General features: G+C 37.4%; 1 protein-coding gene across 1 annotated transcript in view; it reads left to right on the forward strand.

Moving 5' to 3' along the window:
- Positions 1–27,636, forward strand: part of LOC138825453 (titin-like) — a 67,199-nt gene that overhangs the window by 8,360 nt on the left and 31,203 nt on the right. Inside the window, exons 6-29 of the mRNA XM_070020043.1 lie at positions 461–705; positions 4,990–5,329; positions 6,028–6,180; positions 6,803–6,940; positions 9,170–9,298; positions 10,430–10,567; positions 11,161–11,298; positions 11,744–11,881; positions 15,138–15,431; positions 15,533–15,655; positions 16,858–17,142; positions 17,419–17,484; positions 18,478–18,736; positions 18,942–19,002; positions 19,118–19,333; positions 20,945–21,087; positions 21,969–22,174; positions 22,958–23,191; positions 23,297–23,541; positions 24,420–24,706; positions 24,820–24,984; positions 25,094–25,262; positions 25,377–27,070; positions 27,175–27,456. Of these exons, the coding sequence (XP_069876144.1) occupies positions 461–705; positions 4,990–5,329; positions 6,028–6,180; positions 6,803–6,940; positions 9,170–9,298; positions 10,430–10,567; positions 11,161–11,298; positions 11,744–11,881; positions 15,138–15,431; positions 15,533–15,655; positions 16,858–17,142; positions 17,419–17,484; positions 18,478–18,736; positions 18,942–19,002; positions 19,118–19,333; positions 20,945–21,087; positions 21,969–22,174; positions 22,958–23,191; positions 23,297–23,541; positions 24,420–24,706; positions 24,820–24,984; positions 25,094–25,262; positions 25,377–27,070; positions 27,175–27,456 (6,148 nt within the window). The remainder of the gene's footprint in view (positions 1–460; positions 706–4,989; positions 5,330–6,027; positions 6,181–6,802; positions 6,941–9,169; positions 9,299–10,429; positions 10,568–11,160; positions 11,299–11,743; positions 11,882–15,137; positions 15,432–15,532; positions 15,656–16,857; positions 17,143–17,418; positions 17,485–18,477; positions 18,737–18,941; positions 19,003–19,117; positions 19,334–20,944; positions 21,088–21,968; positions 22,175–22,957; positions 23,192–23,296; positions 23,542–24,419; positions 24,707–24,819; positions 24,985–25,093; positions 25,263–25,376; positions 27,071–27,174; positions 27,457–27,636) is intronic.

The raw sequence follows: 27,636 nt of genomic DNA on the forward strand, positions 1-27,636 counted from the left end.
AAAAAGGGTAACAATTCAACATGTGAGTGTACTGTATCTTGACCAATGACACCCCTTCCATTTTTCTCCCCCCCCCTGTTTTTCCCCCTATCTTCAATCTATTTATTTTGATTACTTTCTTTTTTTAATTTAATTTTATCAAGGTGACGTACAGAGGGGTTAGAGTTACATACATAAAGTAGGCAGCACATTGCTTGTCAAACAATGTTTGACAATGTTCTCCCCCATCTTTCTCAGCCCCACCTATCCCTTCAAGTTGCCTGGTGCCATTTTCACACATGATCTTTGTCAGTGTTGGTCCACCCTGCCTTTCTTTCTCCATTAGTCTGCCCTGCCTCCTCTTGACTTCACTGAAAATGTATTTTTTTAAAATCATGCCATTGCTGCCCAGCCTTCTAGCTTGTGTGCACCACCTTCCAGCTATTGCTCCTCAACATGGCTTTTGTGTCATCTTTTCCAGAAGATTGAAGCCCACTTTGATGCCAGATCAATTGCAACAGTGGAGATGGTCATAGATGGTGCCACTGGACAACAGCTGCCTCACAAAACACCTCCTAGGATACCTCCAAAGCCAAAGTCAAGGTCTCCAACACCACCATCCATTGCTGCCAAAGCACAGCTGGCTCGTCAGCAGTCCCCATCACCGATAAGACACTCGCCCTCCCCCGTCAGACATGTGCGAGCCCCAACCCCATCTCCAGTCAGGTAAAGATTCACTCTACATTTTTAAATAGGTTTCATACCATCAAAAAAAATGCAGCATGTCACAGAGAAGGTAAATTAAAAATTTAATATCTACAAGTGAAAAGAAGAACTTGATAAACTCCATCTCTGAATTCCTAGCTATATTCTCTTCGACAAATAATATGATTTGGGAGCCAAAAAGTGGCAGAGGGAAATGAGAAGCAAGTTTTAGGATTTAGTCAGTCAGGCAGATCACTTGTTAACAGCTTAACACAGAGCAGTAATTAGAAAAAGTGAAATAATCACAGTGTAAATCCATCACTACCTCTATGTCAGACATCTGATTGACAGTCTACCTATACTGTCAATTAAATATTCACAACACTTAAGAATTGTAGTCCTCAATGTTATTGTAAGTTACTAGAGGTCAGGTAGTTAGAAGTCTTAGTTCTTTCTAACTGTAGATTTAAGAGAATGATCTCAAGGTGTGTTGTGAGATAATTACTTGAGATGTTCCTTGTAAACTGAAAATAACTATCCAAATGCTCAGGTTAAAAAATAAACTTTGAAATATTTTGCATATTATTATGTTCGTTTTTTTCCTAGAAATAAAGTGGATTTTTATGCTTAGTGAAAATGTTTAGTTAAGTAAGCCTGTCTCATCAGAGCTCAGAAATTACACAATCAAGTGTAAATTACCCACAGCAACTGAAATTTTTGGATCTAGTTCAACATGATGATGCTTTTAATATGATCAACTAAAACATCTGCAAATTTTGAGCAAACAAAAAGGTATATCCTAATCAAGATTAATGGAATAAGAAATATGCAGACATAATATCTCTGCCAATAAAAAATATTCAATGCAGAATAAGACAATAGTTGACCTGAAAATATTCAAATTTACTGTGAAATTACTATAATCAAAATAATATGATGTGGCTGGATGTAGCTCAAAGGAAGAGTACTTAGTTGGCTTGTATGAGATGCTGGTTCAATACCCAGCACTAGGAAAGAGAATACAAAATGAATAGAACAATACCTTCAAAGCAAATCAGAGAACAAAAATATATTCAAGTATACAAGGTATTTTTTAAATTGTGAAAATACCCTATGGAGGAGTTACAATTACACGGGCATTGTTGCCTCCTCCTTTGTTTCCCCTTCCCATCCCTTCCCATCTCCCACCGCCCCTCAGCCAAAATGATAGAGTTCATTTCTCGACATAACAACTTGTACATCTCATTGTTGCAATGGGTCCACCTATATCCCTATTAAAGTATTTGTTTTTAAATTAAGTGATTTTCTGATTCCAGGAAAGGAGCAGCTCTTTTACTTAATAAAGAATACTATCAATTGGGGGCTGGTGGCTTACACCTATAATCCTAGCTACTCAGGAAGCTGAGATATAAAGACCGAGGTTTGAAGCTATCTGGGGTAGAAAATTCTCAGAGACACTTATTTCCAGTTCATCAGCAAAAAGCAGGAAGTGGAATAGTAGTTCAAACTGAAAGCCAAGTGAGAACTCCATGCTTTGCCCTCAAGACCCAGCATGAGAACAGAGAGACAAAGAGAAAGAGAGAGGAATGAATAACATCCCAATTGTTATCCATGTGGAAGAAAGCAAGCATAAACCTCTACCTCACATCATTTACAAAACAAATCTCAGATTAATTACAAAGTTAAAAGAAAAAACCATAACAGAGAGAGAGAGAGAGATAGACAGACAGACAGAAAAGAAAACCATTTATAGGGAGAACTTTGCAAAAGTAGATTGCAGATTCACTGTAGATAGATACATACATAGATACATAGATAGATGGATGATAGATTTCTAAGGCATTCATTTCTAGAGTAGAGTCATAAATATGGCATATATATGGCACATATATATGCATATGGCATATGCCAAAAGCAAGGTCAAATAGTACATTTGTAAAAAAATGTTTCATGTATAGTATCATAATAGCCCATAGCCTGTATAACTACAACATATTTATGTTTGACAAGACTGTAAACAAGAAAAATGCAAATTAGTCTGGAGGCAATGTTAGCAGCACCTGGAGCTAGAATACCAAACACAAGGGAAAGTCCAGCAAATTAATTTTAACAAAAAAAATACAGATTGGAAAAGTTACCAAGTAATACAGAAGAGCCAATGTAAATGCCCCTAACTATATATAATAAAGGCTAGATATTTTCTAATCTTTATTGTTTGGGGATACTTAAAAGTGAAAGCTACTGACAAGGTCTAATGTGAAATCCTGAACAAAAGCTCAGATTTAAAAGCATGTCTATCACTCAAATAAAATAGTGTTTTCTCAAGCTAACTCCAAGTTTTGCACACCATGAAATCCTAATCCAAGCCAAATGTGATCCCTTGGGGAGATAATAACCTTGCTGTATTTTACTTCCAAGGCAAAGGGTCATTTAGAATTGCAGATTTATCCTGATCCCATGGAAGCATTTTGACCATCTTACTATTACCAGTTATTAGTAAGCATCCAGTTACATAGTCCTCCAAATTTACTTTAGAATAATTGGAAAACAGAAATGGCAATTTGTGGAGAAAATAATAGTTATCCCAGATAGACCTCTTCCTAAAATTCCCTAATCTCGAATTTTTCTGTAGATAAAGAAGTCATATTTCACTGGGTGAGGTGTGTGGTTTCTAGCTGTGACTAAGTGATTATTTTTTATTGTAAGTGCAGAAATAAGCACTTTCCTATAATGACTCAAATTACATTGATTTTCACAGTTACGCACTTACCTGTGGCTGCTAATCACTCATGTCATGCTAATCATGTCTTTAACTCTTTTTGAATGAAACCCACTTTACTAGGTACAGCCAGAACAAAGCACCAGAGGAAACGTGGACACGCCTGTCTCTTTGCCTTCCTTCAATTGCTGTAGGCCTTATGTCATTCTAGCATGGTTTTGTTAGATTTCCAAGGCAATCATTTTCAGAATAGAAGCATGTCCCTTACATAGCTTTTTAGTTTGATTATTGTTTCATTTATAAAATTTAAGCTAATTTTCACATACACCAAAAAACTTCAAGAAAATGATTAAATCTTTTTTCATGGAACAAGTTAATGTCATAATATTCTGTTAAATTACTCTATAATTTAGTGTAAATAGCCATTGTAGCCTGAGCTTAATTGGAATGATTGTTTTGCCTATATTCAGTGTAAACTAAATATTCTATACAGTGCCAGGATACATTAAAAATGCTTTTTTATATATGCAGTAGTCAAAATATAATGAGACAATACTGCCACCTAGAGGGAATTTATTGATTTAAAAATTAAATTCACCTTGATTTTTTTTTTGAAATCTTAAAATAGTTGACCAATAGCCAGAATTATTGCTGTAAATGATCAGAAATTTCTTTAGGGGCTCTTAATGCCAACTTTTAGTGTCCTACTCTTTGACTCCTGCTATTTGTACTTTAGATACACCTAAAAAGCAAACAATGAAAACTAATTGGTAAGAAAATACCCTATCAATTTAATTTTTAAAAAATCATAGAATCATTAAATTTCAAATTAACCAATTCCTACAGCAATTATTAAGGTTATTTAAAGGAAGTCCCAATCCAGTACAATATGTATGATATAAATAAATATGGGGCGTTAAAAGGAGCAGCCTCAAACTAGCATAGCTAAAAAGGTTAGCAGAACCAAAAGGGTTCTGTTTTAAAGAGCCCTACCTCTTGACCTGGATATTCACAAAACACAGATGTGTTAAAGTCATGGGACATCTTAAAAGAAGGGAAGGAGAGAGGGAAGCAGAGAAGGAGAAGAAAGCTCTTTCAGCCTAGAGAGGCACAAACATTCCGGTTACAGAAACCTTTCTTCATCTACCACCTACCTGACATCTTTCCATTCCTGGCCAGAATTGGGATTAGAGAGAAACTTAGGGATGATTACTAGATTTCTGGTGCCCCTTCTTTGGCTATTAAAGAAGCTCCTGCTTCTGTTTGACCTCTCCTTCACCTCCCTCCTCTGCCCCCACCCCCACCAGTTTTTTCCCACTGTGAGAAGGTAAGACAGGGCACAAAATTCTTTAAATGGCTTAGAATTAAATCTATTTTACAGGGTTACAACAGATAAGGGGGAACAAATGCTTCAAGACTTAAATTACTTTCAAGTACCTTCTTTACCCTCTGGATAGGTGATGGCAGCATGCATTTAAAAGCTCTGCCTTAAAGAACTTCCAGATTTTCATCCCATCATCCAAATCTGAGTATACCTCCTGGAGTTTTCCCCTTTGGCATTCTGACCTCTGCCCTTGGCTTTGCAGATCCGTGTCTCCAGCCGGGAGGATCTCCACGTCCCCCATCAGATCTGTCCGGTCACCGTTACTCGTCCGTAAAACTCAGACACCTGCGCTGGCCACAGGCCCTGAGGTGCCTCCTCCTTGGAAACAAGAAGGCTATGTGGCCTCCTCCACTGAGGCTGAGATGAGAGAGATGAGAGAGACCACGGTGACAAGCTCCACTCAGATCAGGAAAGAAGAGCGATGGGAGGGGAGATACGGTGTCCAGGAGCAAGTGACTGTCACTGGAGCCGCAGGCGCCGCCACCAGTGTGTCAGCCAGTGCTGCCTTCGCAGCGGGAGCTGTGGCGACCGGCACTAAGGAGGTATTCTACTTTGCTCGCTTCTTTTACATCCTGGATTCTCGGATCCAGTTTCTGGTGTGAAACACTGTATATAAAGGCTAAAAGTAAAATGCATAGGGACATGACTGTAACAGAACAGAGGAACCAGGTGCCAGTGTCTCACACCTGTAATCCTAGCTACTCAGGAGGCTGAGATATAAGGATTCTGGTTCAAAGCCAGCCCGGGGAGAAAAGTCTGTGAGACTCTCATCTCCACTTAGCCACCAGAAAGCAAGAAGAGGAACTATGGCACAAGTGATAGAGCTCTAACCTTGAGCAAAAAAGCCAACCTAGAACTTGAGGCCCCTGAGTAGCATCAATGAACGAACTAACCGTGAAACAGGAGACAAATTTTGGTTGTCATGCTTTGTAAATGCGTTCTTCATTACAACAAAGGTCTTAATATCTGAGATTTGCAGTAATGAGGCTGCATCTATGGCAATGATAAGTTCTGCAGGAATCATTTTTACTCCAAATCACCCAGTTTCCTTTGTGTTTACATTTTCTGCAAGGCTATATACCTTTTTAAAAAATAATTATCTTTAGTCATACAAAGGAGTTGCCATTTAACAAAGCCGTTTATGAATACAATGTCTTGATCAGAGTCACTGCTGTTAACGTTCTCACCCATCCCTGGTGCCATTATTAAAAGCATTCGTGTTTGTTCATTCCCAATCCAGGTGAAACAAGACACAGACAAGAGTGCAGCTGTTGCGACTGTGGTTGCTGCAGTTGACATGGCCAGAGTGAGAGAACCAGTTATCAGCGCTGTAGAGCAGACTGCTCAGAGGACAACCACGACTGCTGTGCACATCCAACCTGCTCAGGAACAGGTAGGCACCCAGCCACCAGGGGGCGCACCTAGGGCCGAGTCCTGGGCTGTACTTTGTCTCAAGCAAGGTCCACTGCTTCCATCCCTGAGTGTTCAAATCCCATGTGAAGCTACTGATTCAGGCTCTTAGGATTTTCTTAGCAAAAAAAAAAAAATGGTCTAAATTACTAAATTAGATTAATCTGTACAATCACAAGAGCACACTAGGTCACAAGAAATACCTGAGCTATGTCAGACAGTAGAATATTGCATTCAAGGTTTCTATCAAGGGACTTCCTATAATGGAGGTAAGCAAAAATGTCCAGAAAGTCGGTTCAACAAGGTATCAATCAAATCCAGAGCTCAGTTGCTTTAAGAGACACGATTTCAGGGCAGGCATTAGAGTTCTCTGGAGGACCTTTGGCTTTTACTTTTTCTTAAAACAAATGTGACAATTGATTTATGACTAAACAGTGCTATAAATCCAGAATAATTTCCTATCTCATATTTGAATAGATTTGTTTTAGTTTAAAATCGTTCTAGCTTATCTTCTTTTGTGACATTTATGTCTTAATTATGATATATTATTGTAACTTTTCATACAAAGTACATTAAAGTGTTTTCTTGTTTTCTATGAATATTAGATCCGAAAGGAGGCGGAAAAGACTGCTGTAACCAAAGTAGTAGTGGCCGCCGACAAAGCCAAGCAACAAGAGTTAAAAGAGAGAACCAGAGAAGTAATTGCAACAAAACAAGAGCAGATGCACATAACTCATGAGCAGGTGAAAATGGCTTTTGATTTGGAATTCATTAATTCATTGATGCTATAGTATGGGCCAATGCACTTGATAATCTTTACTATGAAGAGAATTATTTCTTGAGCCATGTGTCTGTGGCTACTAAAATTTCCTCTTATTATGCATATATATGTATGTATATATATATATATATATATATATATATATATATATACATACATATATTCCTGGGAACTGGAGACTAAGGTCCCTTAGTGTCACTGAACATTCCTACTAACAGGGATTTACCTGTCTCCTTCATGATCATGACTAAGCATGTGACTTGAAGAGAGGGCAGGTGAAAGTAAAATCAAGAGGAAGACATAGATTATGAGGTAGGGGAAGGAACATGGATACCTGAATACTTGAATACCTGGTTTGATGTGGCATGGGATGAGATGGCTTCAGTAGATGGCATGAATGGAAAGAATAAAAAGGATTGCTCATGACTGAAAAGTTTGCAGAAGGCCAGTTAATAGGACCGTTCATTAGTGGGATCAACTGTGAGTTGAGTTTTTGAGAAGATAAACTCTCAACCCTGAGATTCTATGATAAGATGTCTATGGGGCTGGGAAGGTGGCTCCGTGGTAGAGTGTTTGCTTTGCATGCATGAGGCCCTGGATTCGATTCCTCAGCACCACATAAGCAGAAAAAGCTGATAGTGGTGCTATGACTCAAGTGGTAGAGCACTAGCCTTGAGCTGAAGAGCTGAGGGACAGCGCCCAGGCCCAGAGTTCAGGCACCATGACTGGCAAAAAAAATAAAATAAAATAAAGATGTCTAAAGGTGGAAAAGTAGCAAAGGGGAGAGCTTCCTCATGTCTCCCCGTTTTCCTTCAGCATTCAGATGATAGTACAGTACCCTTCAGGGGCTAAGGAACTGAAAAGCATTTGCCTAGGATTTATATGAAAAATTTCTTCTCAGAACATCTCAACTTTGGAAAGTCAGCATATTTAGGAAAGTTTACCAACCAAAATCCCATGGAAATGCTTACCACAAATTATCTGTGCTTGATTTCTCATGTATAAATTAAAAGTCGCATAAATTACTTCTTATGCTTCCCATTATTCTAATACTTTGTGGCCTAAAAGTACCTTTAGTTGGCAAATTAGCATAGACTTAAATATATGTAATATATATTGTATATAAGCAGTATACTTATATATATGTAGCATATACTTATATATATGTATATGCCTGTGCTAATATATATATTATCATACATACATTTGTAAAAATTGGAAGTCCAGCTGGGCATACTTGCTCAAGCCTATAATCTTGAGAGGTAGAGATTGGGGATTATAATTTGAAGTCTCCTTGGCCAATAAAACAAAGATAGCTCATGAATTTCTTTTTTTTATTGTGAAAATTCCGTACAGAGAGGTTACAATTATATGGGCAAGGTAATGAGTACATTTCTTATCAAGCATTGTTGTCTCCTCCTTTAATTCCCCTTCCCATCCCTTCCCATCGCTCCCCCCCCCCCACCAAAGTTGTAAAGTTCATTTTTGACATAACGACTTGTACATCTCATTGTTGCAATGGGTCCACCTGTATTCCTATTTAAATGATTTGTTTTTGCCCTTCCCCTCCACAAATTATCAATGGCTTTTCTGTATGCCAACAATGAGAAAAGCATGGCTGAAGTCAGGAAATCAACTCCATTCGAAATAGACCCACAAAAAATGAAATTCTATCTTAAGCAATGCCTGGTCAAATGGCTCATCTGTCCCAAGCAAGCACATTGGTTGGGTACAGAGGCATCCCAGTGATATAGGGAAGTGAAAATAGGAGGACTAAAATCCAGGTTGGCCTGGATACAAATAGAGACCCTATTTTGATATGACCAATGCAAAAAGTAACTGGTAGAGTGATTCATGCAACAGAATACCTGCCTAGCAATTGTGAGAAAGCCATAAGTTCAAACCACAATACTAAAAATTATTTTAATAAAGTCTTTTTAAAGAAAATTGAAACTCTCTTATTCAAAACACAGTCTTGTGTTCAACATTTTTTCCCTCTAAATAACCTAATTTATAATTTAGTCCAAGAAAGATCATGTTCATATTAACACAAGAATGTTTGGCTTAGTGACATCTCCAGAGAAGAGTATTTATTTATTCAAATTCTAATTTTGTTGAACTTAATAAACACTGTATTACTTCAATTAAAAATTACTAAATATTAAAGCTTTGTTTTTATTATTGGTTGCAGATAAGAAAAGAAACTGAAAAAGCATTTGTACCTAAGGTAGTAATTTCTACAACAGCCAAAGAACAAGAAACTAGAATCACTGGAGAAATTACTGCAAAACAAGAACAAAAGCACATAACTCAAGAAACAGTAAGTCCAATTTTGTATGTACTTTGTAGTTTGGTAACAGGTTTCATAGTTTCACAAAGCTGCCTGTATGTTATAACCAAAACATCAAAATGGAGCCTGTCCTGATCTTTCTTTTTGTTACTTCTCTGTTTCTCGTATTGAAAAACTCTTAAATGATGGAATTTCTCCAATGTCCATTCATTATTTTCCACATACTTGACTAGTTTGAGGGTTTTGGCATACCTATGAACATTCATGGCGGAAAAGTAGATCTCATCTTTGTCCACTAGTCTTTGGGATGGTCAGTCTTTTCATGCATAGTCTGTACCCTTGGTCACTTAGTTTGTAGCACCCAACCTTTACACAAGTGTGAGGAAGGTACATGTGAGTACCTACATGTGTACTTATGCAGGGGAAAGTGAGGTAATGCTGCATGTTAGGGAAGACTGGTACTTGTTGAAGAAAGTGCCCTGGCCTTCTATATGATAAGCACAGAGGTGGAGGTGTTGGCTGCTTTTGTGCTGGAGAGTCATGTAAAGATAACTTTGATGTCACCCAAATATACTTCTATGTCTTATGCAAAACCAAGGCTCATAGGAGAAGGGCCTCTGTTTCAGATTCTTTTTTTCTTGTCTGGGGAACGTGTTTGCCAAACTGTCTTTATCTCCTGCTCTTGGCTGAGCCCAGAACCATGTATTCTTTTAAGGACCAATTGAGAATGTTGGACCCAGAGGCGGTTGGTTGGATTTCCCTCACCTGGGAAATTTTTCCTATACTTGAGTAAGAAACGTCGAATGCAGCATGAACCCCACTTAATGTAAGGAAGGGCATAGGAATCTTCACTGCTATTGAAAAGCCAGTGATTGATATGTTTCTAGGCATTGCTAACAGCTGCCCAGTCAGTTTCTTAACACGTCAATGTGTTTCAAAGATAAGACATTTTCAGTAAGCAAGTGGGCAGAAAAGAAGTCCAGCCCTCAGGAAAACAAAAACATCTGTGTTGTGTCACAAGCACATACGTAGGCCTCTGAAATCAGAAGGTGACATTTTCTCCCTCGTCACTGTCTTCTGTACTCTGAATGTGGCGAGATCTTCTTTCCATTTCTTTTGTGCCTTTTGACACTCAAATCTTCATTCTACTCTAAAACTCAGATAAGACAGGAAACTGAGAAAACTGCTGCATCCATGGTAGTAGTTGCCACAGCAAAGTCCAAACAACTAGAAACAGTCCTGGGAGTTCAAGAGGAAATTGTCACACAACAAGATCAAATGCACCTCATTCATGAACAGGTGATGATTTGGGTCAATGTGAAAGTCATTCTTGCATCATTCCACTTGCAAGCTGCCTACATTTTCATCACGGGTGTTAATCATCACTCTTCAACTTCTTCTCTCCTTATAACTCAAACTTTCCCATGAGCCTTTGCCACCATCTACATTTCATTGTCACCTCTTATGCCTAACTTTCAGGCTTCCTTTGGATCGTTACTAATATATTACAGTTCACTCTACTGTGTTTCTTTTGAAGTAAACCCCAGCATGGAAGGCAATTGATAATAGCAAAATTATGTGCTATTTCTGGCTCTGCTCTCTTCCCATAAAAAACTATAACGATAACATGAAAAAGAGAAATAGCATTTATTAGTCTTTTATTTCTAATCATGTATTTTTTTCTTTAGTGTAATTTCTTTTTATATTTTTTTTGCCAATGAAACAGTATGAATGATCAAAGCAAACCAATACTATACTTATGCACAATTAAAATGTTTGTGAATAAGAGAAAAAATTTTGCTTACTTTTTTGGTTGATTCATTTCTTTTATTAGAGGCTCATAAAATTTAATGACTATTTTCTCACCTTTTTATTTTAACTCATATGACCAGATGATGAAAGAAACTAGAAAAACAGTGGTACCTAAAGTCATAGTTGCCACACCTAAAATCAAAGAACAAGATTTCATATCAAGAACTAGAGAAGGCATCACTACCAAAAGAGATCAAGTCCAAATAACTCAGGAAAAGGTGAATACAGATGTTTGAGATGTGAATTCAACTTATTTCTATCAAGTAGTTAACTATTATGTGGTAGTAACTATTAATCTGTATTTTCCTTTTTAAAAATCCATAACTAAAAGCAAAATGGTAAACATGACTGATCACCATTAATTTCTGCCCATTTGATTTTCATCCATCTTGTAATGTTCATTTTATTCACCATTATTATTTGCATGAAGATTAGTAGTATCACTTATTTTGGAAAAAATAATGCAGGGAAGTACTGAGTTTTTTTTAATAGCTAACGTTTCTAAGATCTGTGATTTTGTCATTATATGCAAGTGTTTCCAAGTGAAATTCCTCTTGTGTATTTAACCCTGAATAATTTCCTCCTGCATCCCCACTAAGAAGGGGGGAAGGGTCATGTGCATGTCCCCATGCAACTTAAACTTGATTTTACTGTGACAATCAGATGAGAAAGGAAGCTGAGAAAACTGCCTTGTCTACAATAGCAGTTGCTACTGCTAAAGCCAAAGAACAAGAAACAATTCTAAGAACTAGAGAAGGAATGGCTACTAGACAAGAACAAATCCAAGTTACTCAAAGAAAGGTGATTATTATCATTCATTCCAAGTGTGGAATCCCCGTTACGATATATTAATACCAATTCTCATGTGAAATAGCCCATTATAATACATTAATCCAGACTTCAGTCTTTTTACATATGAGACAACTATTAATCACATTTATTTTTTAGATAATTAAACAACTAGAAACTAAAAACTCACTCAGCTCTTATTGTTAATATTACTACATACTCTTTTCTTCTTTTTCACTATTGTCTTCAACTTTTTTATTATTAACATCTAGGATCCTCCAGAGGTTGAGGATTGAAATTGCATGAAGACTAATTTGGAGAGACTCTCTCTATATAAAAAAGTAGTTGTATATGTAAGTGGCAAATCTTGCTGTCAAGAAGATGTGTGTTTTGAGAGGTCATAAATTCAATAGAGTAGGAATTTATTTCAGTAAATTGCCTATAATTTTCTTCATGTGAAACTTTAATGTTTTCCTCCTGTAAATATCAGACAGGAAAAGAAACTGAGAAAATTATAGTGCCTACTCTATCATTTCCTATTGAAGCTAAGCAAGAACTTTGAGAAGAAAATGTCCAACTCAAACAATTACACATCAGCCATAGAAAGATTATTACATCTATTTGTCACTATGAACTTCTACATGAATTAAAGTTCCTTCCATAACTATAATTAGTTCTTAATGAGCCACTCACCTAAGTTTATTGTGTATTGTTAATATAACATTTAAAAATTGGCAACTAAACTTTTTACAGTTTCATTAGCATCATGACCTGGATCTGCTTTGTATTTCCCTCAACACCACTTCCTATCTTAACATCTTCCTTTTTATTCCTAAGGCATGTTTAAAATGAACTTTTTTCAGAAATGTCATAGATGACATCCACAATTTTACTGTGGAATGAAATGACTCATCTTAAAGTTTCATTGATGACCGAATCACTTAAATTTGACTATCTTATTTTTTGTTAAATATTAGCAAAGGATGGAAGCTGAGAAAATGTCTATAGCTAAGTTCATAGTTGCTACTGCAAAGCCTACTGAACCAGCCCCACTGCCAAGTACTAGAGAAGGATTTGCTATTAAGCAAGAACACATGCATCTTTTTCAAGAGGAGATGAAAACGGATGCTGTGAAGGTGAAAGGGTTGTTTCATCCCATTTCATCATCAGCTCTCATAACTTTTCATCCATCATCAGTCAGTGTGCTCTGAGTGCTCCATTTAATTGCTTTACTGATCAACAACACATTAGAGATGAGTAGAATCAGTTCAAGACCTCCAGTGGAACAGTTGGCATTTCTAGTTGTGAAAAACCAGATTAAATAACACCTTTCTTTGTGTCTCTTATATTAATCCTCAGCATGTAACTGGTTGGGATCTTCTAATTCAGTGTGTCCTTCTGCTTATCTATGTTTTTAAAATATAAATGGTATCAGAGTCTGACCAAACACTATATGTTATATTGACTTAAAATACATTAATTCAAGAAAATTATTATACACTTTCTCAGTTTAAAATATCTTGCCAGTTAATATTTTTGACATGAGTTTTAAATTTAGAACAGGATTTATAAATTGTGTATCTTTGTTTTAAATCAACTGACAATTTGAGTCTGAGTTTACTCATTGTTAAATAAAACTAAAACTTAACCTGATTACTATCTCATATCATAGTCAAGTTGAAAGATGAGAATAAAATACAGAAGAAATTCAATCTCTTTGCTAGCTAAATTATATATTTAATATTTTATAAATATATATTTGATATTAATATTTAATATGACATATTTCATCTGTCAAAGATGAACATTTTAGAATATCTATAAAATTAAATCAGCTAGGTACATATATTGTTTTCAAAAAGAAACAGATAAGTGAAGAAGCTTAACTCCCCTAAGCCGCATGTATATTTTATAATTTCTTCTAAATGCAATCTGAAATGAAGTTGTTATTTGTAATCCTTCAATGCAGATTAAGTTGTCTCTGGCTTCCAGGCAGGCATCCTTGGATGGAAGCTCTTAATCACTAAGACCCATTTACACCTTGCAAGGCCTTGTTTGTAACTTAAATAGTTCTGAGGCTAGAAACACAGGTAGCATACTTGAACCATATTTTAGATGCGTAGCAAATACTATGTAAAGAAAACTGAATATCAAGAAAAGTACTTTTAAAATTCACTGGATGATCATGGTCACCTGAATTTTACAGTGGCTGTTCCAAGGATTGAATAGAAACATAATAATAACAAGCCATACCAGCTGCTTTGCTTTCTTGAAACTCTTTTAAAAGTTGTGTTCTCATTTTTGTTAATTAGCTTCATAGAAAAAAAAGTAATTTTTCTGTTTCTTCGTTGTTTTAATTCCAGTAAAAATGTAAGTTAATAGAACTTCAGTCTGAAATGTTCTCTTGAATCCAAACATGGTAGCACTTAAAATTTTAGTCACAATGTTATCATCTATGTGTTTTTTGTCAGCTATTAATTTTTAATATTTTTTTAATTTTTTAGTTTTTAATTTTACTTTTTTAATTTTTATTGTAAAAATACTATATAGAGGGGTTACAGTTACATGAGTAAAGTAATGAGTACACTTCCTATCCAGCATTGTTACCCCCTCCTTTGTCTTTATCTATTAAAGATATTTCTTTAATGGATGAAACTCATCTTATCCCTAGCAAATCATAAGTAAATTCATGTGCTCATACTAAATTCATGAGCTTTCACATTGACTCACATTTTGCATGCAAACCTAGAGCTCTAGCAATTGATTTTTCTGGATGAGATGATGGCACTATTTGTACTTTTGTCATTACGATGACTGTGTCAACACCAGACTAAAAGATAAACAAGATAATAAAAAATAATCAGTGACAATCCCAGCTTCACAGTTCTGATTTCTCAATTGCTAAATGCCTAGATAAATTGCTAGGAAAAATCCAAACTGTCCTTATGACTTTGTATACTATTGTATTGTCTTTATTGTGTATGATTTAATATCTAATATAATTAAGCAGCTACGTGGAATATATTACATAGATGTCTACACAAGTCATAGTTAATGAAATGTTAAATTCCTAGAAGCATTGCTGAGTTACATTTCTGACACATTAACATTGCTTTGTAACATGGATGCTATCTCTGTGCACATCCTACCTTCAGGCATTGTTCTGTTCAGGATAAGAGGAGCTATCCCAGGAGGATATCCCTGGGAGGAGACGTTCTAGCATAGCTTTGACATTGCCATGTATTAATAAGAGAAACCTTGTTTGCAGGTGGGCGTTGGGAAAAAGGCTGAAGCTGTAGCAACAGTTGTTGCTGCAGTAGACCAGGCCCGGGTGAGAGAGCCCAGAGAGCCCGGACATCTTGAAGAATCATATGCTCAGCAGACCACTTTAGAGTATGGATATAAGGAACACGTATCCACTACAAGGGTGCCTGAGCATCCCCAGCGTCCAGCCTCGGAACCCCACGTTGTCCCTACAGCAGTCAAGCCTGTGGTGATTCAGGCTCCTTCTGAGACTCATATCAAAACTACTGATCAAATGGGAATGCACATATCATCACAGGTGAGTGGTGCAGCTGCATGTTCACACTGTTCTCGGGGCACAGTGTGACTTGCTGTGATCATCTGAGGAATATGATCTCACTGAGTTTCATGTCAATGCAGATCAAGAAAACTACAGATATCACCTCTGAAAGATTAGTCCATGTGGATAAACGCCCCCGCACAGCAAGCCCTCATTTTACTGTTTCAAAAATTAGTGTTCCTAAGACAGAACATGGATATGAGGTAAGAAATTTAGGAATCACAAGAAAGAACTGGCAAGTATCTAAAGCAGGGTGTACGATTGTCTTTGGGATGGCATCTGTCTGCCTTAAGGGTGAATTCAGGTGCCTCTTGTTTTGAAGAAAGTATCAAGTGGTTAAGTTAGTTTGGTGAAAACATCCACACAGGTTCTCTGTTGCCCTTTTTAGGAAGAGTTCACACTCAGGTGTTTGATTACTGTTGTAATAATTTCATAATGTGATTTTGCATATCACACAGTATAATTTTCCCCGAGTTTTAAATTTCAGAGCCACTTAACTGAGAATCTATTTTAATAATAAAGATGTTGAGGTCATGCATTCATTTACCCAATATTGCAAGAGGAGAGGTGGTATTAAAAAGGGATTAAGTTGAGCTATGAGATTAAAAACAATCCTTGAATTACTGACCTGTTTCTCTCCTCTGTTGGCTCTATCACCAAGGGAAAATAAACACACTAGTAAACTACATAGAAAAAGTCTAGCAAATTGATAGCACCCTATAATTCTCCATATTAGTTACTACTATTGTTATTCTAAGGTCTTATCTTAGAAATAGAATCCCAAAGGCATTTTGGCAATTAAAATTGGTTTCAGAGAGTTACAAGGAATGAATAATGTCTATGTTTGAGATAGTCTCAAATTACAAATGAGAAAATTACAAATTACAAAAACAGAAAAAAATTAAAAATTAGAATAAAAGCAGTAAGGAAACCATTAAGATAAGTTCTGAAATCTCTGTATTCACAGCTCACAGAGATTTGTAGCTGAAACCCAAATGGGCAGTTTCATGGTATTCTTTAGACTACAGCAAATATTTTAGTAATTTCTTCATTTTGAATTTCCTACTATAGTTTCAAATACAGCGTTCACTGATAGGGATAAATGAAGAAAATTATGTTCAAGTTTTAGAATATCATAAGCCCTGTAAAACTACAGGTTCTTAATACAATTCTTTTAAGTCAATTTTTTTATAATCTATTTTACAGAATCACAGGAATGAAAAGGAGCTTTATGTCTTTTATAGTAGCTGTGCATGTGATAATCAGAATATTTAAAAAAAAAAAAAAACAGATCATGCTAAAAATAGACTGAGATTCAACACAGGACCCCTAGTGGCCCAGCACATCTGGATAATCCTTTGGATGACTGTTAATGACTTCATTCTCTCACACCCTTTCCATGTAGGCATCAATAGCCGGAAGTGCTATTGCCACTTTACAAAAAGAATTGTCAGGTACTTCTTCTGCTCAGAAGATCACCAAATCAGTGAAAGCTCCTACTGTAAAGCCTGGTGAGACTCGAGTAAGGACAGAGCCTACCCCTTCACCACAATTTCCCTTTGCTGACACGCCGCCAGATACCTATAAGAGTCAGGCTGGCATTGAAGTGAAAAAGGAAGTAGGGGTGAGCATCGCTGGTAGCATGGTCCGTGAAGAGCACTTTGAAGTTCTGCATGGGCGTGAAGCCAAGGTTGGTCACTGATTTGCATGCTGTGTTGTTGTTGTTTTAATTCATTCCCACACTTCTACCGTGGCAGAAAAACCAGCCAAAAGTGTGACCTTCCTCCTATATCCCACACAAACTTAATTTTTATCTCACATGCTATAGGTTGGAAGCCTTTTTTCTCTCCAAAATGTTTTCATAATGTTACGTGTGTTAAGAGATTTAGGAATTGTTCACTTGTGTTAGGAGATTTTTTTCTCCAGGATCTGGAGCATTTTGTAACATCTTTTGTAAAACTTCTAGGTAACAGAAACAGCAAGAGTGCCCGCACCTGTGGAGATCCCTGTTACCCCACCGACTTTAGTCTCAGTGAGTAAAGACATTCACTGTGTTGGTCCCTGTTTATATGTGCTCGAATCATTCCAATGTAGGTTTGCAAATAACATCCAGGAAATATTAGTGGGCTTATCATACTCATTTTCACACTACACTATTTGGCAAAGAAGAGGAGATTCTGTACAACAACAGTTATTCATGGATTCGACAAATAGAGTGAGTTTCTGGTATGCATAAGGTAGGATTTAAGGAGATAGAAAGGTATTTCATCCTTGTTTGAAATCTTTGCTGTGCCACCAGAGAAAATACTAAACATAACTACAAATTCTGATACCTATGGCTCATGCCTATAATCAGGTGCTTAGCTATTCAATTGGCTGAGATTTGGGGATCATAATTTGAAGCCAGCCCAAGCAAGTCCATGAGTCTCTTATCTCCAATTAAGCACCCCCAAAAAAAAAATGCAAGAATAGGAGCTGTGGTTTAAGTGGCAGAGTTCTAGTCTTGAGCATAAAAGCTCAAGGACAGTGCCCATGCCCTGAATTCAAGCCCCCAGTTCGGCATACAAAAAAAAATTAATTAATTAATTAATTAATGAGCAAAAAAACCCAAGTCTACAGTATCCACAGGAAGGAGGGATTCAATTACAATTAGGAATAACATGGAAAAGTTTTGTTGAACAAATCATATTTACTGCCATGCCTTCTACCTTCATTAGGATTTGAATAGGTGAGAATAACAGAAGGTACAAAGATTCTTAATTATATAGTGTTAATATAATGCTATTACAGGGGCTAGGAAATGACTCAAATTAATTTCAAATTGGGAATATTACAAGTCTAGAAGAGTCTGTATTTAAGAGTTCTAGAGTCCTGATTAAAAGGTATTTTGTGGTCATTTTTGTAGTATTTGTGGTAATAAAATGTGCGAATTCAGCCCCCACAATTTGTTAGAACACAGAGAGATGATTGATGATGATGATGATGATGCACACATATCATTCTTTCCCTTGTCTTCTCTCTACAGGGCTTAAAAAATGTGACTGTCATAGAAGGTGAATCTGTCACCTTGGAGTGTCACATCTCTGGATACCCATCCCCAAAAGTGACATGGTACAGAGAAGACTACCAAATCGAAAGTTCCATTGATTTCCAAATCACCTTCCAGAGTGGGATTGCTCGTCTCATGATTCGCGAGGCCTTTGCAGAAGACAGTGGGCGATTCACCTGCAGTGCAGTGAACGAGGCTGGCACCGTCAGCACGTCCTGCTATCTGGCTGTGCAGGGTTAGTGTCCTCCCCAGCCCTAATCTGGGTCATTGAGCTCAGCTAGAACCTCTTCCCAGGAGATATTTTCTGCACTCTTTATGAACCTGTCTCTTGTGGGAGCGAGGGGGGAGGTTATGGGGTTCTCTTCACTCTCATTGCTAAGCAGTCACTAATTGAAGCAGGCTAGATGACTCACTTCAACAAGAAATTTGTCTTCTTTTAGTGTCTGAAGACTTTGAAAAGGAAACCACAGTGACTGAAAAATTCACCACAGAAGAGAAACGGTAAAGGATTCTTTTGCCAATTTGTTGCTGTTTCTCGAGTAGTTTTGGTGTTTCATCCCTTTGGAATTGGCCAATCGCCACACAGCAACTAATCTGAAGGGAATTCTCTTTCTAGCTTTACTGAAACAAGAGATGTGGTCATGACTGACACCACTGTCACAGAGGAACAAGCAGGGCCTGGAGAGCCTGCTGCCCCTTTCTTCATTACAAAACCAGTGGTCCAGAAGCTGGTAGAAGGCGGGAGTATTGTGTTTGAATGCCAGGTGGGCGGTAACCCAAAGCCCCACGTCTACTGGAAGAAGTCTGGTTTCCCACTCACCACTGGATACAGGTATTGTGATGGCTGAATGTTTTCTGTGTTATTTGTACAATATGAAGGCAAGGCCTAGAAAGAGAGCAAGAGCACTCTGTCCTCTTGGGAGGAGTTTTTATGTTTTCATACAACTTTTTGAAAATTAAAGCTAGGTGAAAAAAGTAGGTAGAAGATATATTTCACAATTCTACTTTAACTCATTGATAGTGCTAGATAGTTCACATGCACACAAGCTTCCAACGAATCTTGGAGACCATTTTCAATAAAAATAAATCATAGTTAAATCACTATTAAAAAAATTAAGGGGTTGTATAATGAACCCGAGAGCTGGTTATGAATGAAAATCTATGCAAATAAGCTTTTTTGCAATTGAACACAAAATTTATGTTCTGACTTTCTTACAATTCCTTTTAATTCCAAAACTGGCAACGTGATAATCTAAATATCCAGGTGCATTATTTTAGTAATAATAAATATAAAAGGTTTAATAATGAATATGAGGAGTTTTTGTTTTTACTATCATTGAAAGTATGTTGCTTAAACAACTTCATCATTTGCTAACATAAACACTGAAAATATATGTTTTATATGAAGTTTCATATTCTATTATTTATTTCCTTATCTTTGTGCTGGCCTTGGGACTTGAACTCAGGCCCTGTCCCTGAGCTTTTTAGGCTCAAGGCTAGTGCTCTATCACTTAAGCCATAGCTCCACTTTCAGCTTTTGGTAGTCACTTGGAGATAAAGAGTTGCACAGACTTTTCTGCCTTGGGCTTGCTTCAAACCATGATCCTCAGATCTCAACATCTTGAGTATCTAGGATTGTAGGTGTAAGCTAAATTATCTGGCTCTATTATTTATTTTAAATAATTCCTAGATATACTTTTTGTTTCTTTTTTTTTTTAAGATAGGATCTCACTATGTCATTCAGGCTGGCTTTTAACTCCAGAACTCAAGAGTGTTAGGTTTCAAAAGAGGGAAAAGGCAAGAAAATAGACAAAGAGATGATTCAACACAAACATTGGTTGATTAGGGAGGAAAATAGATAAAACTACAAGGAGGAGGGTACCTCTGGCCAAAGCTAGAGACTTGATCCTTGCTTATACTCTGAAGTATTTATAATGGGTCAAAAATGTTAGGATTGTCTAGTGGGAGTGGTTAGAACATGACTAAGGATGGGATAAATGGTGGGAAACAAGGTCACAGCTGGAGGGAGGAAGGGAGGGAAGGAGCCAAGCCTGGATTTCTTGGCTGCTGCATGCGTTTATCTACTCTGGGAAAAAGGGTAAGGTGGGAGTGTTAGTAAATCAAGGCACTGTTCTGAGGCCTCAAGATAAGGGCATCTGGCCATTTGGACCTAACAAAGAAATCCTCCTTTCTCAGATTCCCAAATAGCTGGGACCACAGGCACACACTACTATGCTGCCCTGAAAAATCTTCAAAATTAAACTTACGTGGCCTGCATTTCCCTCAGTTTGGGTTGTGTCACAGTTATAATCTATGTTTCTATCACATGTTTCTAGTCACTGAATTTTGCACCATAGATCAATCTATTTACAAATGAGTTCAATTCTTTTCATGCCATTGGGTTATATGTGACAAACATCTTAATGTGTTTATTTCCATGAAGATACAAAGTGAGTCACAACAAACAAACTGGTGAATGCAGACTGGTGATTTCTATGACTTTTGCGGATGATGCTGGAGAATACACTATTGTTATTCGGAATAAGCACGGAGAAACTTCTGCATCTGCTTCTTTACTTGAAGAAGGTAAGTGTAACTCTAGCTTTTGTATACATAATATAACTAAAATGCAGTAATGCAGCTGTGCTGTGTATTTGTATCCTACTTCTAATAGTTTGTCTCTGTTCCTTTGGTCCCAGGAAATGTTTTAGCACATGTGGCCTCACAATCCATATTGGGGATGAATTTCTGACATTCTCAGATTCTATTTTGTTTCCTTCTGAAGATTAAGGGATTCTAGTTGCCAGAAGGAAAGTTTCAGATAGGTTAACGGGCTTGAGCTCCTAGATGCTACCAAATTGGAGAGTATGTGTTTGGCCTCAAGGGGCCAGTAGCTCCCACCTCCAATGTAGTTGTCCCTGTGGCAATCACATTTCAAGTTCAATATTGTTGAACTTCCAACCTTTTAGAGAAAAGAAGCTGGAAATCAGGATTCTCATGTTTATCATTCGAAAATGGAAAAGCAGTAGAATTCATGTCAAACAAAATGTATTTGAAAGTCACCACTGATCTCTGCTAGTTTTTCACAATTGTGATGAGGTCATACCTTACTTTAATACTGTGCTCTGTACCCCGTAACGAAGTTAACTTTATTCATTATTACTCCCATTTAGCAGCTAATGCACAGAAAACTCAGGAAAGTAAATGAATTACCAAAAGTTATACAACAAATTGGGAAGACATATAGAATAAGATCCCAAAAGACTGCTAGGATTCTTCCTACAATATTTTGACTTATTATAGTTTGCTTTGGAAATTAATAGATACTAATTGAACACTTTAATAGTAGAAAATTGAAAAACCCTTCCTTTCTGGTATCAAATTTCCCTAGTATTAGCTTGCCCAATGAATGCTGACATGGGTGCTTTTTAATAACATAAAAATTAACTTAAATTTGTCTCTCCTAGCTGATTATGAATCACTGATGAAATCCCAGCAAGAAATGCTTTATCAGACACAGATGACTGCATTTGTTCAAGAACCCAAAGTTGGAGAAATAGCGCCTGGATTTGTATACTCTGAATATGAAAAGGAGTATGAAAAAGAGCAGGCTTTAATTAGGAAGAAAATGGCCAAAGATACTGTAATGGTCAGAACATTTGTAGAAGACCAGGTTAGTATAACAATCCATACTGACAAAGCTATTTCATAAACTATACTTTCCTCCCAGAATGCTCCCTTTTGTGTGACATTTTCATTTTAAATGATGGAGTCAGAATTAAACAAATATTTGTAAATTCAAGATTATTACTGACAAATTTCCTGAATCTTCATGAAATATCACACTTCAAACTTTAAAACTAAATATTCTAAATAAATATTCAACAAAATTATGACTTTAGAAATTAGACTGATATCGTTATATATTTGTATATATGTATAAATATATTTATTTTCCATATATGGGAGATGAATATTAGCATAACCAAGTGCATTAATGCCAGTTTTTAATGGTGAAGATTCCAAAATTAACCTTCACTCAAGGAATGCCATTTTACACAAAATACCACAACATTCACTGGAAAGATGGCTTTTATGCAGACAAATAAAAATAACCAAAACAAATAAAAGACACCTTCTAGATTCTTCTACATGTTAAAAATTTGGATCAGAGAAGGCTAAAATCTGGGGATCATGGTTCAAAGCCAACCCAGACGGGAAAGTCCATGAGATGCTTATCTCCAATTAATCTTAAAAGAATACAGAAATGGAGCTGTAGCTCAAGGGGTAGATTGCTAGCATTGAGCAAAAATAAAAGCTCAGGGACAGCACCTAGGTCCTGAATTCAAGCCCCCAAACCATCACAAAAAATGGATCAATGAATCAATCATCAACACTGAATTTCTATCCGTGGAGATAAATCTTTTTAACAAATCACCATCTTTTTACTGCATAGGAATTCCATATTTCTTCCTTTGAGGAGAGGCTGATTAAAGAAATTGAATACAGAATAATAAAGACTACATTAGAAGAACTACTTGAAGAAGATGGAGAAGAAAAGATGGCAGTTGACATTTCTGAATCTGAAGCAATTGAGTCAGGATTTGATATAAGACTCAAGAACTATAGAATTCTTGAGGGGATGGGTGTCACTTTTCATTGCAAGATGTCTGGATATCCGTTACCCAAGGTAAAACAAATATTTATACCTCCATGCCACAATAAAGGTGTGAATAGATTACAGTCCAATTATTTTATTCAAATTTTGTTCACAAATGCATGGTATTCTTTGCAGATTGCATGGTACAAAGATGGTAAGCGCATCAAACATGGAGAAAGATACCAAATGGACTTTCTACAAGATGGCAGAGCCAGTCTGCGTATACCGGTTGTCCTTCCAGAAGATGAAGGAATCTATACTGCATTTGCCAGCAATATTAAAGGAAATGCAATTTGTTCAGGGAAGTTGTATGTGGAGCCTGCTGCACCACTTGGAGCTCCAACTTACATACCCACACCAGATCAAATGAGCAGGATCAGGTAAGACTTGTAATTATTTCCATTGTTTTGTCTTTAAAATGCTTTACGCCAAACATCCCAAAACATACACATACACACACACACACACACACACACACACACACACAAAATGTGATTGCTGACATGAGGGAAAAAATTGAGGGCTGAGATATCACAGTAACATGACTGACAGTATTGACAGTTGCTAAGAGTTGTTTTCTTTTGTAGCATAATTTTTATTCTCTTAGTGTTATATCTAATATTGCAATAGCTGTTGGGTTTTTGCTGATATGGATCTTTATAAATATTATTTTGAATTTTTATAACAGCCCTACAATATAGAAATTATCATTACCATTTTGAAAAGGGGAACACTAAGGCTCTGGGAGCCTGTGAAAGTTGCCTTTTATCCAGCCTGTCATTGTAGTACCAATATGCTAAATCCAAGCCAGTCTGGCTGCAAAATACAGATAGTATTTTATTTTATTTTGTAGCCAAATCTAATTTCTATGTTTTTCTTCCTCTTAAGTAAAAAAATGTAGTTTTTTTCTTATATGTTTAGCTTATTGGCTTATTTAACCAATTACTATTTAGTTGAGTTGAGTATATGGTGATTAAGTTTTAAATAATGAGGGAAAGCTAGTGTTAATTTAAGAATTTGGGTTGGGTATCTGAATGTGTTAAATGACTACTGACCAGGATTGAAGATATAAGAAAAACATAGCTTTTGTGACAATACTACTTTGTTCTGTTTTGGATTGCAGTGAATTTGACATATTTTCTGCAACATGTAAAAAAATAAAACCTAAAATAACTAACAAATAAGAAAGAAGGAGATTTGCTTTGCTGAATTTTCTACGTACTTCATGAAAAAAAATCTGTTTGCCTTTGTTTTTCAGATCTGTCTCTCCACGTTCAGTGAGCAGGTCTCCTATACGCATGTCCCCTGCTCGAATGTCCCCTGCTCGAATGTCCCCCGCTCGGATGTCCCCTGCCCGGATGTCCCCTGCCCGGATGTCCCCTGGACGCAGGCTAGAGGAAACAGATGAATCACAACTTGAAAGATTGTATAAGCCAGTCTTTGTCTTAAAACCTGCTTCTTTCAAATGTTTAGAAGGACAAACTGCCAGATTTGACTTAAAAGTTGTGGGTAGACCTATGCCAGAGACATTCTGGTTCCATAATGGTAAATATGATAAGATTTTTTTTCTCATAAATCACTATACCTGATATGTGTTCACAAATTTTTAAATCTATTTTTAAATCTGTTTTTGTTTCTACTTTTTTTTCCCCTGACAGGTCAGCAAATTGTCAATGACTATACTCATAAAGTGGTCATTAAAGAAGACGGTACACAATCATTGATTATTGTCCCTGCAACTCCCAGTGATACTGGGGAATGGACCGTGGTTGCCCAAAATAGGGCAGGCAAATCTTCCATTTCAGTGACCTTAACTGTGGAAGGTAAAACTAAAATAAGATCAAAATAGAGAAACTGCCTTATCCGTTGGTCTATTAATGGGTATTTCTAGTTGTTCTAAATTTGTGCTAAATTCCAACCTTTCTCTTTCAGCTGCGGAACATCAGGTTAAACCAGCCTTTGTGGAAAAACTGAAAAATGTAAATATAAAGGAAGGTTCTCGACTTGAAATGAAAGTCAGAGCTATGGGTAACCCCAACCCCGACATTGTGTGGTTGAAAAACAGTGACATCATTGTACCTCACAAATATCCAAGAATTAGGTACATTTGTTTGGAAATAATAAAGCTAACCTTATCTACAAACCCAATAACCAGAGAAGTAGTACTACTTTTATACTGACAATTTTCTTTCTTGTTTATGTTTTGTTTTTATAGGATTGAAGGAACCAAGGGAGAAGCTGCCCTTAAAATCGATTCCATTCTCAGCCAAGATTCTGCCTGGTATACTGCAACTGCGATTAACAAGGCTGGCCGGGACACCACCAGGTGTAAAGTTAATGTGGAAGTTGAGTTTGCAGAGCCTGAACCAGAGAGGAAATTAATCATCCCACGAGGGACATACAGAGCCAAGGAGATTGCCGCCCCAGAACTAGAACCTCTCCACTTGCGATACGGTCAAGAGCAGTGGGAAGAGGGCGACCTCTATGACAAGGAGAAGCAACAGAAACCATTTTTCAAGAAAAAGCTCTCTTCCTTACGACTGAAGCGCTTTGGGCCTGCCCACTTTGAATGTAGATTGACACCGATTGGTGACCCGACAATGGTGGTAGAATGGCTCCATGATGGAAAGCCCCTGGAAGCCGCCAACAGGCTCCGCATGATTAACGAATTTGGATACTGCAGCCTTGATTACGGAGTTGCCTATTCTAGAGATAGCGGTGTCATTACTTGCAGAGCCACTAACAAATATGGAACAGATCACACATCTGCCACCCTCATTGTTAAAGATGAGAAAAGTCTTGTGGAAGAGTCCCAATTGCCTGAGGGGAGGAAAGGCTTACAGAGAATTGAAGAATTAGAGAGAATGGCTCACGAAGGTGCGCTCACCGGGGTCACTACCGATCAAAAAGAAAAGCAAAAGCCAGACATCGTCTTATTCCCAGAGCCAGTGAGAGTCCTGGAAGGGGAGACAGCTAGATTCCGCTGCCGAGTAACTGGCTACCCTCAGCCCAAGGTCAACTGGTACCTCAACGGACAGCTCATCCGCAAGAGCAAAAGGTTCCGCGTTCGCTATGATGGCATTCATTATCTGGACATCGTAGACTGCAAATCATATGACACTGGTGAAGTCAAAGTCACGGCCGAAAATCCTGAAGGAGTGACAGAGCACAAAGTGAAACTTGAGATCCAACAAAGGGAAGACTTCAGGTCCGTCCTTAGACGCGCTCCTGAGCCGAAGCCCGAGTTTCATGTGCATGAACCAGGAAAACTTCAATTTGAAGTCCAGAAAGTAGACAGACCTGTGGACAGCAGTGAAACCAAAGAAATTGTGAAGCTGAAAAGGGCTGAACGGATTACCCATGAGAAGGTATCTGAGGAGTCGGAAGAGCTGCGCAGCAAATTCAAGCGCAGAACAGAGGAAGGGTATTACGAAGCCATTACTGCTGTGGAACTCAAGTCCCGTAAGAAGGATGAGTCCTATGAAGAACTCCTGAAGAAGACGAAAGATGAACTTCTCCACTGGACCAAAGAGTTAACCGAAGAGGAGAAAAAAGCCCTCGCAGAAGAAGGCAAAATCACTATTCCAACTTTTAAACCTGACAGAATTGAACTTAGTCCTAGTATGGAAGCACCCAAGATCTTTGAAAAAATCCAAAGCCAAACAGTTGGTCAAGGATCTGATGCACACTTCAGGGTCAGAGTTGTGGGGAAACCAGATCCTGAATGTGAGTGGTACAAAAATGGTGTAAAAATAGAGCGCTCCGACCGCATCTACTGGTACTGGCCAGAGGACAATGTGTGTGAATTGGTCATAAGAGACGTGACAGCTGAGGACTCGGCCAGCATTATGGTAAAGGCTATCAATATAGCTGGGGAAACCTCAAGTCACGCATTCTTACTTGTGCAAGGTAATTGGACAAGCTCTCATTAGTGTATTTATCTTTTTTTTAATTTCCCATTACTCACATTATGATTTCAATTCAATTTTCTTTTCTTCCCCCCCCCCCCATAGCCAAGCAATTGATCACTTTCACACAGGAATTACAAGATGTTGTTGCTAAGGAAAAGGACACCATGGCCACTTTTGAATGTGAAACTTCAGAGCCATTTGTCAAAGTGAAATGGTTCAAAGATGGTGTGGAGATTTATGGGGGAGACAAATACAGGATGCACTCTGACAGAAAGGTTCACTTCCTCTCTGTACTGACCATCGATGCATCCGATGCTGAGGACTATAGCTGTGTCCTCGTGGAAGATGAGAACATCAAAACCACAGCAAAACTTATTGTTGAAGGTAAAACAGTAATAATGATTGCACTGTTTAACTTTGAAAGTTACCTTTACCCTGTGATAAAATTAGCTGAGCAAATTACCTTTCATGAAAAGAATTCTTTTTTTGTTGTCTTGTTTTGTGCCAGTACTAGAGATTAAACTCAGGTTCTGGGTGCTGTCCTTTAACTTCTTCACTGAAGGC

This window comes from Dipodomys merriami, unplaced genomic scaffold (genome assembly GCF_024711535.1).
Source record: "Dipodomys merriami isolate MVZ:Mamm:240054 unplaced genomic scaffold, mDipMer1.0.p SCAF_1, whole genome shotgun sequence".
NCBI lineage: Eukaryota > Metazoa > Chordata > Mammalia > Rodentia > Heteromyidae > Dipodomys > Dipodomys merriami.